The sequence below is a fragment of the Chaetura pelagica genome, unplaced genomic scaffold (genome assembly GCF_000747805.2).
Source record: "Chaetura pelagica isolate M959 unplaced genomic scaffold, ChaPel_1.0 scaffold436, whole genome shotgun sequence".
NCBI lineage: Eukaryota > Metazoa > Chordata > Aves > Apodiformes > Apodidae > Chaetura > Chaetura pelagica.
In genome coordinates, this window is record NW_009953651.1 from 4,012,060 (window position 1) to 4,035,348 (window position 23,289).

Consider the following 23,289-nt stretch of genomic DNA (forward strand, 5'->3'; position numbering starts at 1 on the left):
TGCTGAACTTTCTGAAATCCTGGGGGGCCAATAGCTTTCAGAGATACCATCTAACTACCTATGATATGGTGTCAGCTTGGAGGGCACCTGGCTAAGGATATTACCTCAGACACAAAAAGAAAGGGACAAGGCTCTTTTGGTTTAGGGCCAGAGAGAGCTGAAGGCATCAGAAAAGTAACATGCTGAGTCTCTCCAGGGACTGGGGGAGCAGGACTGTGCCATGGGCACTTGCACACTGGCTACACAAAGAGCAGCAATAATACCTTGCTGGAGAAGCTGTTCCCCTCCCACACTGCTACACAGTAAACAGCAACAGGGAGAGGAGACTAAAAAACTATTCTTTTAAGCTAATACTTAATGTTTCAGACAGACTAATAAAGTTTAATTGTCTGGAATCTCATAGGTCTTACTGTAAAATTTCCTTTGATACAAGTCTCCTATCTAGAGTTTAAGTGCTGTCAGAACCCTCCAAAATAGTATTTCTGTGATGCCAGCAATGGATGTGAATTGGGAGTCTCTCTCCTCCTCTTCCCCTATCTCCTAGTTGTCTTTGCAAATAACAAGCAGTGATGAGAAATCTGCTTGCGTCAGCACAGCACTGGCATATGTTACTGTCCCAAATGACCATCCCTGACCAAATGCATATTTAGACATATGAGGGGAAGGACAGGAACCATCGCGCTTAAAGAGCAAGATTTCAGAGCACACCTTTTATTAGTTGTAAGGTGATCATACACAAATTTCAAAGCAGATCCACCAGTAACAAAAATCACTTCCAGTGGAAGTCACCAAAGCAAACGTTTTCTTCCTAGGCATGGCTACCAGAACCAGAGTTGAGCTGCTGGGACCATTACATGTTATTACTGTTAATGGAGGGAAGGAATATGCGCATTATCACCTGGAGAACCAGTCTACTAAAGTCATTGGGTAATGACCAGTAGCAGCAAAGGGCTCATTTATGGCAAGTAAAGGCATAAGCTATACTCTAAGCAGCAGTTTCATAGTTTTCTGGAACAGTTGCTTCTGTTTTTAAAACACCCGAGCATGATCTACTGCCTGAGTTAAGTTACTCTTCACGGGTATTATTGTTGAGGGTTTTTTTTTGCTCCAAGTACTCCCTTAACTGAGAGAGAAAAGCAGTCAGGAACAGGTAGGTAGACTCAAGTGATTCAAAGTATAGCTGAACAGAGAAGACTATATCACTGGGAACAACACATGAATAGAGGGGAAGAATGATACCAAAGACCTGTTACCTGCTTTCTGTAACTCTGTTGAGATTACCAAACACATTGGTTTTGTCTACGGAAAGCTTTTATCATCATAAACCAGAGAGTTTACCCAGTGTATTTTCCATGGGTTTCCTCTACAGAGATGCATTTTGCTGCTTACAGCAAGGAGGGTACAAGCACACCAAACTACCCAGCCAAGGCAAAGGGAGTTACTCAGAACTGGAAGTCATGAATATACATGCTGGATAACATATACCATTTTCCAGCTACAGGAGTACTAGATATTTCCAGGTGTACTGAAGAGATTCAACAAACAAAAATGCAGCAGTATTCTGAGGAACCACAAGATTGACCTATATGCTTTGCTCTCACTGCAAATGTACTCAGATCTGCTGGCAGTGCTGGCTACATGAGCACTCCCTCACCTATTTCAGTCAAAATAAGCTTGTTAGCAAAGACCTGCTATTTAAACTGTCTAAGCTAAAACACCTCATCTTAACTGAAAGCAGTTCTGCTGACAAGTCCTGCAGGGCAGCAACCTGCAGCAGCCAGACGAAGGCTGACTGGTATTCCTTCTACCAGTAGAGCTAGATCTAGAAGAGGACATCTCATCAGTCCACGGTGGCAGATACCAATACCACTGCTGTTAGCAGCCATCACAGAGGCAGCTGTAAAAGGAAAAGTACATGAAATACTCTTACAGAGCCAGGTCAAAGCTGGACAGTGAGCTGCAGCCAAAATCTTGACAGATTTTATCTTGTAGCCTCCTATAACCCCTACAAAATAATCCCATAATTCTCACTCACTAATGAGCATTGTCTTCTTGAGATGAGTTGTCCTGCTAACCCTGCAGTCAAATATTACCTTGCCGGCAAACTGGGGTGATTCTATGGATGACCACTAAGATTGTTATGGGAGCTGGATGTGTTTGGCCTGGAGAAGACTGGGGGCTACCAACCAGCCTCCCACTACATAAAGGTAGGTTACAAAGAAAAGCTTCTTTTCAGAAGCGCATAAAGACAGGAAGAGGCCAAGACGCACAAGCTGTAACAAGCAAGACTCTGGACATATGGAAGATTTTCAAAATATGAGTGAACAATACCCCAAGCAAAATGAACTGGTTGTGAAGGTAATACTCCTCTGAAATGACAGTTGGACTGGAGACCTGTAGAGGTCCATCCTAACTTAAACTCTTCCATGACTGTATATCTTCAGATTGTGTTGGTCTATTCTTTCATTGGTATCTGACATGGGATTCATAACCTGAGGAAAAGACTCCAAAAATACAAGGACACTCTCTAATGAATTCTGTATCTTCAGAAATTGCATTAGGTTGGGCTAGGCCAAATGTTGTTGATATATGAAAGTACATCACAGAAGAAATGCAAGAAGTATTACGCTCTGCAATAACAAGTGACCAGCTCTGACTATAACAGCGCTTCAGGAAGGCATACTCAGTTTCACAGCTGAGCAGACTTTGTCCCTATCACCTGACACTTAAATCGCACAAGTCAGAAGCCTCAGTCACAGACTAACACACTTGGGATTCCTTCTTGGCTCAGTGCTTAGCTGCCAATAATCTTCCAGAAAAACCCCTCAAAGAAAAGAGGGAGCTTTCCAGTATTCCAGTCCCTATAGTTGACTCAAGTGAAGAGGAACAGTTTGCCTATAACCTACAAGAAATTTAAAAATATCAGTAAATCGTGGCAGAATAATATTGCTAGCCTCACTTGGTCCTTCAATATACTGTGTTTTCCACATAACGTTCTTTCACTCAGAGGCATGATTCTACTATTCCTTTTAATGAGATTAATAAACAGTGAAAAATAGTATAAATCTACCTGTGCTTTCCTTTCTATAAATACAGGCTAAGCTTTTTTTCCTTCTTTTCATCTCACTTCCGAGAGTTACTTGCCAGTCATATCAAGAATACAATCAGTGTGGAGAATATCATGTGAGAAATTTCTTCCATCCTCATGAACTGCTGCACCCCATTGTAAATTTATGTTACAATCACCACTTTCTTTAACTTCTACTATAATAATTGGCTAAACATCTATGAACCAATTACATGCTGAGTAAAGTAGCTTTTCCTTCCAACAGTTTTAAATATATCCTCTTTTAAATATCATTAGGTCATCTATTGTGAGTATTATCCTCCTTTGTGAAAGGAAGGGAATATTAGACTTCACCAATTTATGCTATTTGTTCAACACCTCTGTGATACTCTCACTTGTTTGTGGTATTTTCAGTCAGCCCACAACAGCCTTTATTAATCTAGTATTTGTATACTTGAAAACACACTGTTTGTATCTTATAATCTAGGAGGAGGAGTTTTGGGATCATGCCTGAAAAAGCATATGCAAATTTCTGATACAAAATAAAATTAAACATCAAGAGAATTCAGTGTTTCCTACTGCAGACCAAACTATCAAATGCACCATTCATATAGCCTGTTTTGATCGAGGGGTTAGAGCTCCCTCTAGCACTCTTGAGACAGAAGAGCCATAGATGGCAAACTGTGGTTATCTAGTCTCATCCAAAGCGGTCTTGGGTTGTCCATAATTTTTATTTAATTTACTTTTTGCTGTAACATGAATAATTAAGAATATATCCACTAGTTTATCAGAAATTCAGGAGAAATAACAGTCAGGAGAAATTCTCTCTATAACTGCTTAAAAATACTCAGATTGCTATAATTAACTGATCTCTATTTTAAAATGTAATTTAGGACCAGCTGAAGGACTATCATGTCAGCTGTGTGTACAATGTGAAATGTAGCAAGAAATTAAATGAAGAAGTTGTTGAAAATTTTCAGTTTTCATGGCATAAAAAAGTCTTGCAATCTCACCCTCCCTTGCAGCTGACAAACATCCCAATGAAGCTGACAGGTCGCCTGCAGTTGTGAATTACATGTTTCTATTTCAGCATTAAATATTGAGTAACTCTGCTTAAGTAAAACTCAAAAGGTATAACTCTGCTGAGTTCTGCACAACACTGAAGACAGAGAAACATCTCCTGACAGAAGCAGTGTCAGCCCTTTTTAATCACAGGTTATTACTTATTAATTCTTGATACACTGAAAGCTGGCAGTACAATATAGAAATGAGAAAGGAAAACGGGAGGCAAGTCTTTTGAGCTTCACTCCTAACTCTCCCACTGCCTTCTTGCCCTGCCATAGGCAAACCACTCCTTTCCATTTCACAAGTCTGTTGGTTAAACAGATGTATCCTAACACACTTCACACACAGGCAAAGCACGGCTTAGTGCTGGGAAAGTCTTTGGGAGGCCTCTGCACAAAAGGTGCTCAGTGAGGGCAATGTCAGCAGTCGACACCACACTCTACATGAGTGCAAACTTTCCCTCAAGCACTGGCAAACACATTTGTGACTTAAGAGCTAAACAAAACTGACTTATTAGAAAGGGCACAATCTCGACTTTGCCTATTAGAAAAAAGGCAGCTGTACTAACCATTTCAGTAGCCTTCCAAAGCAGGATCGAGTGCATTAAGAAAAAAATTTCACCTCGAGTTTTCTCAAACTGAGCCACAGCATCCAGATACCACTCCTAAAAATCAGCAGAAACGTGGAAACAACTGGCACACCCTGAAGGTAAGCACCCGCGGGAGAGTGCACTTCAGTTAAGTTCCTTTACTCATCACAGTAATTTCAGTATGTAACCACCAGGGGACTTCGAAACATTGCCTGGATTTAGAAGTTTGCAATTTTAATATTAGAATGTGACAGAGACCAAGAAATACAATAGGATGTGTTAGGCTATCCACAGATATGTTTTCACATCTCTGACAAGTCCAGTAAGAAAGACTAGAAGTAACTAGACCCGAGTAGATGACAGAAGCACCTGACAAAAACTTCCAAGCATTGCCCACCAGTGTCCCTCAGTCCTGGGTGACAGCTGTCCTTGCCATTCTGGGCCCGAACTCTGTACACAGTCCTGCTGCTGCACCCAAATCCTAACACACAGACCTCCCTTCCTGTGGTACAGATGGCATCCAAGGCTGTTCCCTTTATCCCCTTAAGAGGACTTGGAAAAAAGCACTGGCAACAACTTCTGTCTCCCTACACCTCTCACATGCAGCAGGAGAGGATTACAGTCCGATATCTGACCTGTCCAGCAGGAGCAAAAGGACATCTGAAGTGAAAGCAAGACCTCCACAGCTGCAGATCTGTTAGTGATGCTGGCAACGATCAGCTGTGTGCCTCTTTGGGCTGACACTGCAGTCCACCTGTTCTCCCCTGCATCTCCAAATACTTGTGGCTTGGATATGAATCAGAGGCAGGTAAGAGAGAGGTTGTGCTGACCGAACTGCAGAAAGACTTGGCATCAGCAGTACACATACACATGCCCAAGTACTAAAACTTTTGAGATCTCTTAGCACTTTTGTACATTAGAAGCAATGTATCTCCCATCTTCATTTAGGAAGCAGTTTGCAGCCATCGTTTTTGTGCCTTTGGTACTTCCTGACTTCAGAACTTAATGAAATCCTGAGTGCTACCTTAAGAGGTAAAGGGAGGCAGCAATGGAGGTTAACTGAGACTAACGAATTCAATATTGACCCTGCTCTGAGCAGAAGGCTGGAACTCCTGAGGTCTCTTCCAACCTAAGAGACTCCGTGTTTCCAACCTCATAGTCAAAGCTCATCTACATCTCCCAGGCTTCTGGACAGAAAAGCTATTTAGATTTTGACTGATGCCAAGTTAGAGTTGTCTGATGTTGATATATGTCATCATAAGCAAAATCTGAAATTCTTTTTAGAAGATGCTGTATAGAGAATTTTTTTTTAAAGGCTTCCCAACTCCGAGCTTTGTAAGTTTTGCTGTTGTTCTATCATTCATTCTTTGTAGCAACCAATACCAGGTTCTTAAACAGCACCGCAGACATGCCTCCTCTCTGGCTTTCAAGTTGAGAGCATGTAGTAATCAAGGGGCCTTTTTGCGCATCCAATCCCGATTTTCATTTTCATCCCTCCAAATACATACTTTTTCAAAAACTGTTGATTTTGTTATGATGCATGTGTTCTCTGAGAACTGCAACTGATTCGCTCAAAAAATTATTAAATTCCAAACTTATCTTCACGTATTACTTGAATCAATTTCAAAACTCAGGAGGATCTCAGACTTTATGGATATGAGAAGAGAGTTAAATCTGAACCTGTGCACAGAAGTAGGACAGACCTATCACATTTCACAAACTTGGGGCATCACAAAGGCAAGTTTGCCTATTGGACACAGGAGCCAAACAGCCTGGCTACATACAGCACCCATTTCATTCCCTAATTTCAAACTACTCTATGAGCTGAGCAGGTAAGGACTACTTGGCTGTTCACTACTACAGTAAAGCAAGTAATTGCAGCTACTTTGAATAGTATTTTCAGGTCTGCAAGAGGAGGTACTTCGTAGCTCATTTTTAATTTTCTGTAACAATAAGGTTCAGCAAGGTGTGCAGTGAGTACTGCTGTCTGTCTCCAACTCCAGCCTCAATTACGCCATCAGTCACACGCAACAAGGGACTGCCTGCCTTGTTGAAGCTATCTTGGATATGAGCTTCCACAAGCAGACTAATTCAAATCTGTTTTTGTAAATTACAGATTGCGTTAAATATACATGAAGGAAAATACAGAACAGTTTCTTTTACTGCACAACATGAGTTATTTCCCATTCTAGGTTCCCTCTGAGAAAACTCTAAATTTTAAAACCTGCCAATTAGTGGCAGTGACTACTGGCGAGACCTAATCCAGTCAAGCAGCAGCATTTGCTGAGTACTGCAAAAGGCAGAACAACGTTCCAAGAGAATGAAGGGACCAGGATACCTGACAATAACAAGGAGGAGCATCCAATCATTTACCCAAGGTTCCTTTTCCTTTCAGAAGAAATGCAGGTTGTGTCACTGCCTTGATATGACAGTTAAACCAGAAGCTTTCCATCAGCCAGAAGAATTAGATCTTTGCATGTACATAAGACTGAGTGTTAATAGCCGCAGTACAGTTTAGGACAATAATTTGGTAATTTCTGTGTAAGAGAGAGTGGTCAGAAAAATAAACAATAGTAAATTCCTCCTAGAAAACAAACTCCTCAACCACAAAAGCTTAAATATCTTCATTGTTTCTCCTCCCACGTTTCTTAAATTAAGCCACTCCCCAGGGATCATTAAATTTATCCTAATAAAACAGAGAGGCTATGACTGCTATCTAAAAATACAGGGGATAAAGAAAAAAAAGGGAAAAGTAACAATTTAAACAAAAGGAAGAAACAAGCCGAAGAACCAACGGTACAATCTTTCCATGAACAAGCTAGCTTGGAAACTCAGAGAGGATTTCCAATCATTAAAACAATCAGGTTCCAGAATCATCTTCTGATGGAAACAGAAGAGGAAAAAAGACCTCAGACCAGCCTTTAATTGGTTGTAAGATGAAAGTCAGCAAATTCACTAAAGGAACAAAATAGTATCTGCAAGAGCAAGAGGCTGGAAACAGTGATTTGTGAGGTCCCAGAAGGAGAATGACACAAACCAGGCAATGTCTTGTTCTGCAGGAGGACACGTGTCATCTAAAAGCTTAAAGTATACTTGAGAGGGCACAGATGCAAACTTTTTGACTGGTAACTGAGTAAAATTACTTTTGATGAGCAGAGAACACTGATGTGACTCTGGGCTCCACTCTGTTAAATATACAAAGGCAGGGCTTCGTTCCTCTATCATGGGTGACAGGCAAATGCTTCAGCCAGAAAAACAGTTGTCGATTTTCAGTCTGGCATGTGCCCAATGAGCTTGTGCAGATCTGAGATTTATGAAATGTACAACTGAGTTCCGTATGACACAGAGGAACACTATTTATTCTGGTATGGTTTTATCTATCTGTCTCAGCTCCAGAAGACTCATAGGTAGGTAACTTCAGGCTGCCCTGAGACTATATATTCACTGTGTCTGTAGCTAGTTTAACAGGATAACCCTCATGGTCTCTGACGCATTTCTAACAAATGTATTGCATGGGAACAGAGAATATCTCTTCACACCTTCATTGCTTCCAGGTAAACACTCATGGGATCTGGAGCAAACCTTTAAGCTGTTCATTCATGTAATGTCTGAATGCTAGATGAAGATAAGATCCAGATGTTAGCAATGCAAGTGACCTCAGAGTCCCTGATGTGGAGGCCCTTTTGCTGGAGGTGTTACCTTCAAGTCACTTACCACTGATTGGTAAGATCAGGCTGTAACCTGCTGGGCAGTCAACTGTTGTAACTCTGAACTCCATTGTCTCCAGGGACAATAATCTGTTGTCTCCATAATTGGAAGAAAAGATACATGGCTGATTTCAACATTATTGCTGTCTTCTGCTAGTTTCTACCTTTAACTGACCAGTTATCTGGGTATGGGGTGCAACAGGTATCTGCTAGTCTTGGGTCCACAAAGAGGAAAAACTCAGACAGGTACCATCTGGAGGCTGGTATGGTTCCAAGTAAATTCTTACAACCAACAGGATCAGAACTTGTCCTGCCAGTTGATGGTGATGTATTTTGAGAGACAGAATGATGGAGGCAAGTATCCGACCTCCAGACAGACTACTTAAGTTGAGTCACTTCAGGTCCCATGTAAGTTCTTTAGTTCAGTATCAGAAAAGTCTGCATGTAAATGTGCCTCCACCTGAGGACAGGATTTGAAGCTTGTTTATCTGGTTCTTCATATTAGAAGGCATTCTAAGTGCCAGCACTTGATCCAAGGAAGTTACAAAGGCGACAAATGGTCAGAAATAAAGTAAACCAAGGTTAAGACATCAAGCTCACCAATGAGAACTGTTTTATTCTATTAGACATTTTTGAAGGAGATGAGATTGCAGACTCAACAGTGCTGCTCCCATTTTCCACCTGATAATTTATCTATTCAAACTATAAATTTACATTTCTTTAGCTCCACCTTCATGAGAACTACAAGGTATATTTTAGGGACTAGTACCTTAATATATGTATTGGTTTCATTAGTACAGCTAAGGTTTTATAACCTCTCTAAAGACATAAATAACTGTTTAGCTATCAAAACCTTACTTAATAAGTAAACTTGCAAAATTATTTGTCTTTAAATAGATGTTCTCCTTCTGTTTTTATACAATTCACAAAAAAATTCATGCACTTACATTTTATAGATCAAATATGCATTTCATTACTTGAGAAACAAAGTGTATCACATGTTGACTCATACTGTGCATATGAAAACGGGACAGTTAAAATAAAGTTAAAGCTTTGAATCTTCCAAACTTTGAAGTGTTTCACCTATAAAAATATACTACTGTAATTTTTAAGTGTGGAAAGATTCCTGGGTAATAGTATATTGATAATACAGCTGGAAAAAAAAATGATACAAACCCTCTAGAAAGGTGAGACTTGCTATTACTTTTTTTAAAAAAAAATAATATTTTAACTTAAATTGAGTCTGAAAATTGTAATTCAGTTTAAATTTGTGGGTTTTTTTAAAAAGAGAAATGTTAAAGAGAATGTTGCTGGTATTCTGTCAATAGCTAGTAAACAGTTTGCTAACCCTCACTGAGAAAAAAAATGGATAACTGGAATAAGTGTAGAGTTCACACAGAGGTAGGAAAATTCTAACATATAACACAAACAGGCTTGGTTTTGGCCTCACCAACAGTATTTAGGAAGCCTTTTGGTGTGCTGGACAAAGCATATATATTCTAGGAAGTGCAGAGGTATAGAATCCATGGAGTGTAGCATTCTGCCTGGCCCATTACAGGAGAAACAATTTGGAGACTTTTGTTACTTCAACAGGGTCTGGGCATGTGCTTAGTTGCCTGAGCATTTTTTTCTACCAATGTGTTCACTGAGGTTGTGGGAGCTATTTGAAAGCTACCGGGCAGGGTGAGAGCAAGAGAAAGGTTCTGGGAAAATTCGTCCTATATAGGCTCTATTTACTTAATTATTTTCTTTACTAGATCCAAACTAGGCTGGTTTGTCCACACAACTTGCCCTGCAGCAGTTTGTACAAGGATCCTGGGGAGCTTACTCAAAGATGAAAGCTGCCTCTCTACAGAGGAGTCCTGGCTGGTACAGGATCTCTTTAGATCACAGAAGCCGATAAGGCTGTAACCTTCTCAGAGCACATACAACATTGCCTGAGAACCTGGCTGTACATCAAAGTCTTTGTGGTGGCCTCAGGCCATTGCTAGCTTTACAGAAGAAGGTATATTGCTCTGTGGGGTTCCCTTTTATGTCAGTGCTGATGTTCACAAAGTTACATTCACACAACGAGTATTTTAGAGTCTGACAAAGAGGTGATGGTTATTGAACTTGTGATGAGAATCAGTGGAACCTCAGAAAGCGAGCACATATCTGTGAAAGATGAACTTGCAGTTATAGCCAAAGAGCAGACTGTCAGTAGAGTGAGAGGACAACTTGTACTGCTGGTTCTCTTCAGGTTTTGGTCTGAGCCTTGCTAAGATGTCCCATTTCTCCTGAGATACTGTGCAGCTACTTTGAAAGGCACTGCTGAATTATGTTATTGTTTCCTAAATCAACTGTGAGCCTCAGGGAGAAGACACTAAGTTGTAATACACTACATACAGCTTGGATTCTGAAAGATGTTACAGAAAAACTTCAGAGTAATCAGGCAAAAAAGGTGAAGCCAAACACTCCAGGGAATAAAGTTTCCCTCAGCTGGGAAGTCAATGTCCCCCAGTCTCAAAGCAGCTCTCAGACTGAAGAGAAGGGGTCAGAAGAGTCGCATACTGGGGTGGAAAGAGAGAAGCAGGAAAACTACACTGAGAAAATGCAAAATATAGATAAATGAATATGAAAATGCGAAACATTTCGAATTAAATTTAAATAAAATAGGATCCAGTAAACAACCAAGAACTTCTAACACTGATAAAATCATCCAGTGGCAAAACCCAACCAGGAAATAGAACAATATTAATTTATTGGTTAAAAAAAAAATAAGATTAGCTGTATGTTCATTTTAACATGTATGTAAACATTAACAACCCTTAGGATGCCTATTAATTTACATGTGGCATATTTACACTATTTATGATATCATGCCCCATGCTGGGACATCCCTATTACAGAGTCACGGTAGTGGCTCCATACTTAAGGCGCATTTTCCAACACATCACCTTTTTCCAGCTATTTTCTTGCAGTAAGATTACTTTGGGGCAAGAATTTACCATTTGGTTTCAGCCCACATGGGAATCTTTTTGGGAACTGACAAACTGATTTAAGCAGCTGTGGAATAATTTACTAGCTTTTGTCTTCTATTAAAGAAGAACAAAGAGCTCTGAGAGCTTTTGGTGTTTTATGCAACAAGAAGAACACTGGCTTAGAAAATGTCCACTTTTGCTTAAGACTTCCCCCTTGCCTCCCATAAGGACCATATCTGATTGCAAATTCAACTGCAACCATTGGCAAGTGCATCCTGCCCAAGATACACGGCTAATACAGCCTTTTTAAAATGCAGACAGAACTGGGGAGAGAGGAGGTGTCGGAGGAACAGAGCCCAGATCAAAACTGGATGCATATAAAAAAAAATAATGCTTAAGTACAAAACATGCTTCAGCTGATACCATGTTTCCAGATCCCCAAATGTCTAATAAGGATATGTTAAGCAGCATTGTGCCCTTTTACAGATGGAAGAACTGCGATGGAAAAGCAGAATATGACAAAGACAAAAGATGTCACCAAATCTGGAGCCATAATTCCTAATCTGATACTCCTCTTGTGAGGCCTCATTGCTTACTATAAATAAACTATTTCCTCCCTAGATTTCAGTTCCAAAAGTAACTTTGAACTTCTTCTGAAAAAAAGGAATGCTGTGAGTCCAGCCCTCGCCCCAGAAAACATTGGAAGGATTAATTAAGGTTTGTGAAGCACTCAAAGTACAGGGGAAATCCCCAGGAGGAAGTTTGTATTTCCATATTTTGACCAGGGCTTAGAAGGCATGTAATAAATACAGCCTGGGGCACAGAACAGTACAAATAAAATATTGAACATTTTTTTGTTAAGTGAATACAGTTCATCCCACACACCAAACTTTATTTGTGCCTCAGGCTGTGGGGAGGGAGACAAAGCAGACTGTGGCCAAAATAAAATTTAACTTAAAAAGGTTAAATAGTAGCAAAGTTTTAAAAACATTCCTTTCTTACAAAGGAAAATATTAGACACCTTAACAGGCAGAACTGCAAGCTCCACTCATGATTATATCAGAAATACAACTGGTTTAGATAGCATGAAAGGTCTGTGATTTATCAGATTAACTTCTATGCAGAGATGCAATGTCTTACAAGCTAGAAAAGTACGTGATTATTTCAACTACTCATTTTAAAAGGAGGGAGGGGGAAGAGGATACATTACTGTTACAAAGTAAGGAAGGTCAAAATACTACAGTAAGCAAAGGTGGTGCCTAGAACTAAAAACCAAAAAACCCAATCTCACCTACACAGGCTTTTCTAGCTTAACTGTTTACTGCTACCTACCTAAAAGTAAGTAACAGAAAGCTGATGGGCATGTGTGAGCTTACAGCAGAGCCACACAAGCAGGTGTGGTTTGCTGGGTGCAGAGCGCTGGTTTCTCTTGCAAACTGTTAAGCTTTTACTTGTTTTTCAGTATCAAAAAGTGGAATATCTCTAAGTTAAGAGAGCCTGTGTCCTGATTATAAAAATGGCAGAGAAGCAGCATGGACACCATGCGCAGAATGGTGAAGACTCACTCCCCAACCATTACAATGAATTTGGGAATTATGGGGAAGCAGAAAAGTAATGCCTGAAAAACAAAATGCAGAGAGCAAAGAACGAAGAATAGGAACCATGTTAATCAGCAGTAGCTGGATTTCCATGCACTGCAAATTTTAATACCATTTCATAGTATTTCTTATTGTCCTTCTCAGAAAACACTTCCTAATATAATTCTTTTCCCCACATTATTTTTCCTTTTACAAAAATAACAATTTTCTTAGTACTGGTATTAAGATCTAAAAGTTGTTAATTCCCATTTCTATTTTTGGGATATACTTGAGAAAATTATGATTTTGTCAGACCTCTAGAAAAAAAAAAAATCAAGTCAATCTTCTTAGTAATTACAACAGCCAAATCTTTCAAATTACCATTTCTTGTTGATAAGTGAATAAACTGAAAAACATTGGTGCAAAAAACCCCAACCAAAACAACAAAAGCAGCATTCGGAAATCAACCCAGTATTTGATCTCTCCTCTTTTTTTTTTTTTTTTTTTTTTTTCTGTGAAAGCCACATGGCATGCACAGTATTTTTAACTGAGGAGTCTGATTTCAAATATATGCCAAGGAATCTTATTTCAAATATATACTAAATAAGGAGGGGAGTAATAAAACAGGCAGTCCCTTACTCTAATTTTATCCATCTCCCTCGTCTTCTTTCCTTGATGCAGTGAAACTTTAAATCCAGCACCAAACCCTGTCTCTCTCTCTCTCTTTTTTTTGTAAACAGTGATCAACATTTTCCTAAATGACCCCCGAAAGGACCTACTTTGAAACTACTCATTAGTAACAGCCACGTTTGCAATATTAACCTGGATATGGCTGTTTATTAAGATCTTTTAAGGGGTTTAGAATGAAGACACACTGCCGGTGTACAGGGAGCACAGAAGGGGTAATTTAAAACCCATGTTTTTCCTCCCCCTCACCGAAAACATGCCCAGCATTGTGCAGCTGTGCTGCCAGCTTCATCACTCCCTCCATCTCCACTCTTGCTAATTAAAAGGTTGATCACAGAACAATGCTCTTCTCATTAATTTCGGCTTTCTGATTGGGCAGGATTCCCGCTCGCTCCGCCTGATCTTTTCCACGCTGCTGAAGTTAATGTGACAGGAGCCCGAAGATGGATTACCCGCTGCCATATTGCCCATCACCTCCAATCAGCAGCTATCTGGGTAAACTGATTGTTCTAATTTGCTCTCATTATTTTTACAATATCAGGAGAAAATAACGCACACAGCTCACTGTCAAAGCCGTGAAAATCAGCCATTAGTTAAACCCAGACACTGAGTGGCTTTATTAGAAGCACTGCAGTTTATTGATGCAGCTTCGGTAAACTAAGATAATACCTGCCCTCTTTAAACACTTTTTGGGGCTTATTTATCTTGAAAGAAAATATTTATTAGGATAGTTTTGGCAATGCTTGCAAGTCTCAGTCTGTTATCTTGATACGCTGGCAAACAACAAAGATTAAGAACAATGGAGGCTTGACTTCCACATAAAGAAGGGCAAAACATGCAGCATTATCAGCACAGCAGCTAACTGCACATCTCAGCTACTGTTTTACAGTTTAAATAAAAATCATCTCAGTACCAATATGACATGTGAATATGTAAATACATACAAAAATTGCATAAAATATGGTACTACCATAAAGACAAATGCGGTACAGGCAAAACTGTGAGCTGTATGTACAAGGTCAACAATTTAGGTTGGTGTTTATTTTTTATTTTTTTGCTAAGCAAAGGAGCCTGTGTAGCTCAGCATCAAAACACAGGGATTGAGAGCAGGAGCTCAAATTGATAAAGGAAACTATTTTGTACAGCTGGGAACTATTTTTCCCCTACGAAAAAGCATTGTGCTGCCACAACTTGGGAATGAGTCAGAGCAGAAATGTCACTCCACACTGAAGCCTCACAGGATCCCATAGCTAAGAAATGAATGAAGTATTGTTAGCGTTATGAAGTCAGGCATTTTTACATTGCAGCAGTGCTAAGAACTACACTGAAAATCCTGGACCTCTGACTGTCTCAATGCTGGATATAAAAGGACGTACATTGTTTTGCCTGCTGCCTATTTGCATCTCAGCAAAGGGAAATGCTAAATAGAGGGGTTAACAGAAATACGCTACCTTAAATCTTGCTAAACATAAACCTTAAGCTGGTGCCTATGATGCTGTAACTCGCAATGTGCTCTAAGACTGACAGGCAGAGTGCAGCAGACTGATTTTACTTTTAAATAATATCTAAATTAGATTAGTTCTTTGCGTAGATCTGCATGAACCAGAGGGGACATTCATCATTGTGCCAAAAAAGTTAAATTCACTGGGGTATGCTCAAAGTGAATGGTTCTAGACCTACATTTTATTTCTCAGACACATCATCAAAATGCTGTGCCAATATGCATGAAGCCAGCTTGGAGCTGCAAGAAAGACAACAGAAGAGTAACTGGATACCAGAAAAGGTTTAATTTCTCCCTTTGTAGATTATTAATTGCTTGGGACAAGATCCATGGCTTCTCTTGTCTTATAACCAAAGAACATCCCTTTCAATACTCAAGCCCCTTTTTTAATATTTAAACAGCTTAAATATAAGGAAAGGTAGTTTCCTCCCTCCCCCTCCAAAACAGATGTAATTCCAGTTCCCCCTCCTCCTCTTGCTGTACTTTAAATCATTACAATTTTCATTACTGCTTTTTAATATTTTTAAATTGTCACCAGCAAGAGCCTTGCATTTGAGGGTTGATTTTTCCTCCCCCCTAGAAAAGCCACCTCCCAGCTTTGTTTGGTATCTCTTTTGACCCTTGCTAATGTTTTTCTCTTGGAGGGGCGTGCCATGCTTTTCTCCTTAAAATTCCTGCACTGAAAGACTGCACCACACCACACTCCAACAAAACGTGCTGATGGCACAAATTACAAGCCCCCAGCCGAACACTCCAGCCCCCACCATTCGGGCAGATTTATGTGGGCTCTTGCCGACGTTATTACAAGTCAGAGTTTATTGGGAAATTGTTACATTATGCGGAGTGTCTAACAAATTGCTTATGCTGCTATAATTGGATTACAACAGCCGCTTGCTCCCACCGGTAAGATTAGGCAAGTAGGACTCCTGCCGATCTCTGAGCGTTAGCAGTAATTTTATTTGCCTTGCCTTTTTCTTTCCTAACAACATGCCTCTTTCCCTGCCAGCTGTCTGCTGAAAAGGCACAGGCTTGTTCCTTGGCCCTAACAATGCAATTACAGCCCTGCAGATCGCACTGTTTGTGCATTAAGTACAGAGCCAAAACGAGGCGAATTGATCGTTTGACTTTTGGAGGAGCCATGTGATCTCTGCGTGCGGGTGATCCGGCACGCATGGCTGGGCAGTGCTGCAGCACCGCCTGATGATGAACTCGCTCCACACCATCTCCCCTCCCCTGGCCTCTCCTAACATCAAAGACGTTGGAGTCTACCCCACCTTAACCCCAACTGGTCCACAAAAAGAGGCTCATTTTTAGCAACTCTCTTGCTAAGCTAAACTCAGAACTCATTCTGCCTTCTGAGTGTGGCACTTGGTCACCACAATGGCTTCTCTGCAGTGGGTTACAGTATGAAATGAGTACTCCACACCGCAAGCTTTAGTGCAAGAATTGTTTTTCAAACAACTTTTTCAACTCTTGCATTTGAAAAATAATTAAGACACATCTAGTTAATGTCACAATTATGGTATCTGTATTCTCTGTCTTCTGAGGGTGCTGCCACCACAGATGACCACATAAGAAGTGATGCTTCTCTTGATGTTTGCCACCCATTTAAAGCTACCAACTACCTGGATTCCAAACTGTTTAACATTTCCAGCACAAAGATCCTGAAGTACTTTATAAGTGCAAGTCCAGATTGTTTTATAACTCTTATCCTGGTGAACACTCCTTACAAGCTTAACATGACAGGATCTTAAGACCTCAAGGCTTTATGCAGAGTATCAATCACCAAACCGGCAAACACTTGGAGTGGAACTACAGCATGTGACACTACACACAATACAGGCGCAGAAGAATTTTGATTAAAGATGCGAAGTCAAGTTCTAAATTTTAAAAGACTTCTTTTACATCTATCTACACTGTCAGCATACAGAGAGGATACCAACATGACTCAGTTCAGGAAGGACCTCAGGAGTTCTCCAGCCCAATACCCTGCTCTAAGTAGGATGCATTATGAGGCTAAACCAGGTAACCTTGAAAACCCCCAAGGATGGAGGCTGCAGAGCATCTGCAAGCAACCTGTTTTCATTGACTGTCATCACCATGAAGAAATTTTACCTTATAGCCAGTCAAAACTGGGAAGGAGTTTCAAAGATCTGTGCGGAAGCCCTTTCAGTAGTTACTGAACTCAACTTGACAGCTAATGCAATTTGCTTTCTTGAGATCCCAAATTCAGGGCTCCAAAATGTAAAAGCATCTCAAATGAGTAGATTTAACTTGGGAAATCATTCTTCCCATCAAGACTTTGTGTATCAACTTGACCATCCTTACTGCAGAGCTTTGAACTCCAGAATGTACTGAAAGATTCTCAGAATTTATGAGTTAACTACTAATATTTCTTCATAGTAACTTTTGCATTGAAAAAAACAAAGGGTAATTCTTTTTTAATTCATGGCTTCAAAGACATACAAAGTAATTTTGGGTGGTAAGAGCAGAGATGACAACTACTCCACAGTGTTTGCATAACTGAAGACTAAAGAAGCCTGTTTACATGTAGTTTAACACTCAAAAGAAACTCTGAACAGCTGAAATGCCTTATAAATAGCTCAGACCCAGAGGAAGTGCAAACGTCTGCATTGTGAATTGTAGATCTTAATTACAGACAATGGCTGATACAGAAAGTAGCATGGAAAAAAAAAAGTGAAACAGTTGCACTGTTCATGGTTGGCAATAATTCTTCAGGAAAATATTTACTATCAATCAGTTATGAGAAAAGGGACTCTGCGCTCATAAAACAGCACGTTGCTTCTCATACCAGGACCATTTTGCTTCAGTATAATCTGAATTTAAACAGCTTGTTTCCTGCGGATATAATTTTGGAAATAAATAAAACAAGTCTATCAAAATCTGGAGAATGTGTATGGTGGGGTGGGGGGAGCAGGAATATCACATTTCTTTCTCAGTCATTTGCAAAGAGGTTATTAGACCAAGGGGAAGCTAAAGCATAAAGATTGTCTTGATGTAAATATATATATATATGTATATATATATATATATATATATATAAAATAGAAATTCACACATCATCACTAGGTCAAAGCTTTTTGCTGTTTTCTACTTGTCCTGTTTACATACTGAGAATTCCGTTTCAAGGCAGCTTTTGAACATAAAGTAATCCCAGCAATGTCCCTGCAACACCCCATGTTCACACAACGCCATTTTTACAGAGAATACCTACAACAGAAGAGTAAAATGACATGCTTAAATCTCTATTAGACAGTGTTTCTCCAGTTTGCAATGTCCTCAGAAGCTGCCACCCCAGAGAAAGGTATTACCAGGCCACAAAAAAGGATGGTGCTACCAAGGGGTTTAGAGTTGGAAGCCCCTCTGCCTCATTACACAGAAGCTTAACAAGAAAAACTAAGGTATGGAGGTTTTCTTATTAAAACAGTGGAAAGAGCATCAGGAAATAAAACGTAACTAGTCAAGTATTATTTGTTCATTATTAAATTCCTCTAATTTCAATCTCAAAGACTGAAAAAGCTTCAAAAGCATGGGAAAACTATGCATTATCTGAAGAAGACCACAGGAGAACTCTAAGTTGGTTGTGTTGTTCATGCTAAGTAAATGCAGGGACACTCTCAGGGAAGAGGAGCCATCAATCTGTGACATAAAGGGACTTGAGAGTACAAGAGGGACACTTCAGATCAATTTGTCCTACTGCCAACTGAAACATCTAGCCTGGAACCCTAAATGTTTGTTTATTAAAGAGTACTCATGGTTCCTCCTTTGAATTAATAGACAAATTCTCAGCTCAATGTTATTATTGTGCAGATTATTTTATTCTAAAAATTTGGAAGTAGTGAAGCAGACAGAACTGACAAAAGAAGGTAGATTTCAATTACCAACTACCTCCACTCACTCCTTGCTTTAGCAGAATTATCCTTGAATGTAAAATGTGTAGCTATAGCTAAATAAAACTATGCATCTTGGAAACAAAATTTCACATAGAATACTTGAAGTGCCAAGCCCTGTGTTCCCAGAATTGAGCAGAACATAGCTCTGTCTCCCTGTGCACTACAGAAAGCTTGGTGAGCAGGCAGAACATCACTGCATGTATAAACAGGACTTTACATCCAACGGTCAAAAAAGCATCATACAGTTACATTTCACAACATTTCTGCAAGGAGAGTGTTAGTCAGTTTCCTTTTTGAAGAGAAGCAAGAAAAGCCATCATGGCCACAGAGAATAAAATCACAGTGCTTAAAATAAAGGGTATAAACCCCTTCTAGATTCCTGGTTCAATTCTCTAATCACTGCAGAATGCACATTTAAAAGAATGATGCACAGCAGTGAAAGATTCCCTAGAAGACACAGGATGATTGAAGGAGACTGAGAAATCTCCTGGTTTACTGGGACCTTAAAAAGCAGGATCAATTTTCACAGGTGGGTAAGCAAGGAGTGGCCTGAAACAGAAGTCTAATTTTTCAAGGATGGTGTGCTTGGCTGTATTTTTCTTCCTTCAATTTCACTTGCCTCAGATAAAGGCAGGGAACCTCTTCCAGCTGCTGCTGAGTTCAGAACTAAGTAGAAACCTGGGAATGCTGTCTGCTATTTAGAAGGTGTCTTTGTGCTGTCTCTGTCAGGTATGCCATAGGGTGCCTATCTTTGGCATGCGTAGGAAAGAATTCAATGTGCAAAATGAAAGTGAGAATACTTCTTTATACAGCAGATACAGATGAGCTGGAACTGACTCCAGGAGTTCATAAACAGTAAAGACCTGTCTAATGAATACAGGAAATGGGAATTGACTGTAGAACTCTGTGAGATCAGCTGTATACCAGTCTCTTGCTGGGAAAGAAAAGTGCACTTCGATCAGAACTTTGAATCAGAATTTCCATGAGCCTGGGAAGTGCAAAGTTTAATGGACTGCATGTGAACAGCAAAACTAATACAGCCCACATTATGAAAGGGTGCAAAGTTAAGAAAACAGGAATATATGTAATCCATCCAAGCAAAGACTCAGCCGAGGATGCTGGAGACATTGGAGCCTCCCCCACTGCACAGCAAATAGAGAGTGTGAAGGTCACCACAGAAAGTAAGTAGCCCTGGATGCAGAACAGAAGAGAAACTTGTTTGCACACCCAGAAGCATCACAAGAATCCTAGTGACATACCAGATGCCAGGGGATTTTTAACTGTGCCCCTCTCTAATTGAGGATGAAGCACACACCAACACCATTATCTGGCCTGAAGATACTGGCTTACAAAATATGGAACAAACAATAGGAACAGATGCTCATTTGGCCAGATTTCAATAAGCCTCATTAAAACCAAGCTCCCTGTCCTTGGAGCTCAGGTTCATGCCACACTTCTACCTTATTTAAGCACTTAGTACCAATTCCTGAGAAAGCTGTACAATTGTGATTGCACACAACTAGTATCAAAAGAAGAAACCCTCCCATAGACATTTTTTGGTTTCCACAGAGACAAATAGGAGGATTTTTATATATATATTTGTGTGTACACATATAGCAAAACGCAACTCAAAATTACATTTCCTTCTTAAATACATTTGGTTAAATATACATCAGACCTGTTCATCACTCAAATGCCATGGGCAAAAAGATGCCAAAACATTAATGGAAAAAATCCCGAGGATGGAAGAAAATCAATATTACAGAACATAGAGGTGACACCTGAACATCACAAGATACAATTTTTAATTCAAGATCCTACCTCTTTGGTCAAAACACTTGAAACAATCTCTGTTGCTCCTTCTTTGCTTCTACCCATATATGCTCAAGTCTCACCAATCAAGTTTCAGAGGACAAATACCAGAAAACCACAGCCAAGAATCAAACTCTAACATTCATCAGAACACAATATTCTAGTGTTATTTTTAAATGCTTGAATAAACGCACATAACTCATAGGTTTGCAAGACACTGAGCTGCACAGTCAGACTAACACTGTAAAAAAGACTGGGCAGACAAGGTTTCCCAACACAGACTTCCTTGAGTGGTCAGAAAGACAGTGTTCCTATGCTACTCTCCACAACTGAAAATGCATGTATGTTATAAACTTATTTTCCCTGCAACTTACAAAGAATGCCAGTTGATAAGTTAGCAAATTACTCTTTACTGTCCTGTACAGAAACATTCCTTCACAACAGGGCTTGGTGGACGGACAGTGCTTCAGTCTGAAAAAAGGTATCTCAATATTGATGCGTGAGGCCTTGAAGAAAGAGGGAGCAGTGTGTGCGATGCCGGTCATCTTAAGCTAAGAAAAGGGGTGTTGGTATTAAATATAAGCACTTTGTGCCATGCTTGGTAGCTTTTCTCAGAAGTGCTTCTCCACTGGAAGATGACCTGGTACATCAAGCACCGTTTACAAGCACTAAGCCACCTGCAAGCACCATGACAAACTTTTCTGATGGCCAATTCCCTGACAGGAAACAAAAGTAATGGGACATCCAAATTCCTCCAGCAAAATCTCAACAAACATTTAGCTGGGAAATTATCTTAAAGGTCAATAAGAAGCGGGACCTGAAGGGACAAGGCACCTTTAACAATCATTCAAAGTTGGGAAAAAAAGACTTTCAAGAAGATAAAGGAATAAATAACCGAAAGAGAAAACGGGCATTTGAGTGATCAGGTTTGTGGTGACAGAGAAGCAACAAAATGCCAGCTGGTTTTGGTAACAGATGGCTGCGTGCACTGATCTGTCCTGCATGCCCATTCTAACTTTCCTTTCAGTGGAAATATGAAGCTCACAAACGGCTCAATGCATCCTTCAGGCAGCCTTTCCATACACACTGCATCACGATTCAAATGTTTGCCATTCACCAACAGTCCTATATGCATGATCTTTTATTCTAATTACACAAATGTTAAGAAAAGAGAGTGGCTAAATGGCACCTCATCTTTTCAATCACATCTACGACAATTCTCAAGGAAACACTTTTCTCTGATGGGCTAATATACCTATTTTCTTACAGTTCTGACTGCCATATCTCCCTTTTACCTTAAATAAAGCATTCACTGTATTTTAATTTAAAGGTCTTTCTTTTTTGCACCTTCCCTCTGGTAGCTAAGGAAGGAAACCATGACACAAAGAGCGCTCATACAGTATTTTTAGCATATATCCAAACATTTATCATTTGAAGTTGCCACAGCTAATTACACTGCAGGCACAGGTCATCCCTCTGGAAAAGCCTATTATTTGTGGAGTAGAATGAACCCTTCAATCCTAAATACCTCAGGATTCAAGTAATCATTTCCAACTGAGAAAACCAGCAAGTCTGAAGAAAACTCCACCCTGAAGAACAGAAAAGCCTACCTAAAACACTTGCTTTCTGTTTAGTTGTTTTTTTTTCTAAAGATAATTTTTAATAGGACCTTTTTCTAGATTAACAATCTGCTAAAAAATCCTGAAAACCAAAACTGTTTTCTTACTTACTTTGGCCACACAATTTTCAGTCTTCATAGCAGCGCTTCCTAGACATACTGTTTCCTGGTTTAAGCACAGTCTGGCACAGCTGTTGTAGGTCTGCAGAAAGATTAAAATGGTTATGAATTGAAGAGTATTATTTTCTTTCAGGCATCACATTTTTGGCACAGGAACTCACAACAACTCTACTACATTTCCTTTTTCCCAAGGTGTAAATGTTTCAAACCAAAATAAACTACTTTACAGCAAAAGCCTATGTTGAGCGCATGGATGTGCTCTGAGAGGCTATGTACAATTGTATAGTTTTCAGATACAGAGAAGAAAAAGAACAAAAATAGATTCTTCTTCCTCTTTTCCTTTGAAAAAGGAAAAAGTAAATGATTTCAATCTCTTGGTTTTTCACAAAACGCTGCATAACTGAATCAATAAAGCAAGGTGATTTCTACATGGTAGTTTATCACAGTGTGTGTCAACCATTAATAAATAACCTCCTATCTTTGTCAGGTAAAAACACATGGGGACAGTAGAAAAGTTACATTCAGAAGAGAGCAACTGCAGGACACATCTCACTTCTTGTATTTAATCTTTCAAATTTTTGAAAGCTTTTTCTGTTAAAGTAGATTGTCTTTTTTCTTTAAGTCATATACTGTCCTGCCCAGGGGACTATCACTGAGGCTGCGGACTTCAGA

At 39.7% G+C, this 23,289-nt stretch overlaps 1 protein-coding gene across 1 annotated transcript in view; it reads right to left on the reverse strand.

The window, feature by feature from the left end:
* BTRC (beta-transducin repeat containing E3 ubiquitin protein ligase) overlaps window positions 1-23,289 on the reverse strand; it is an 87,653-nt gene that overhangs the window by 29,547 nt on the left and 34,817 nt on the right. Inside the window, exon 3 of the mRNA XM_010000081.1 lies at window positions 22,610-22,699. Within this exon, the coding sequence (XP_009998383.1) occupies window positions 22,610-22,699 (90 nt within the window). The remainder of the gene's footprint in view (window positions 1-22,609; window positions 22,700-23,289) is intronic.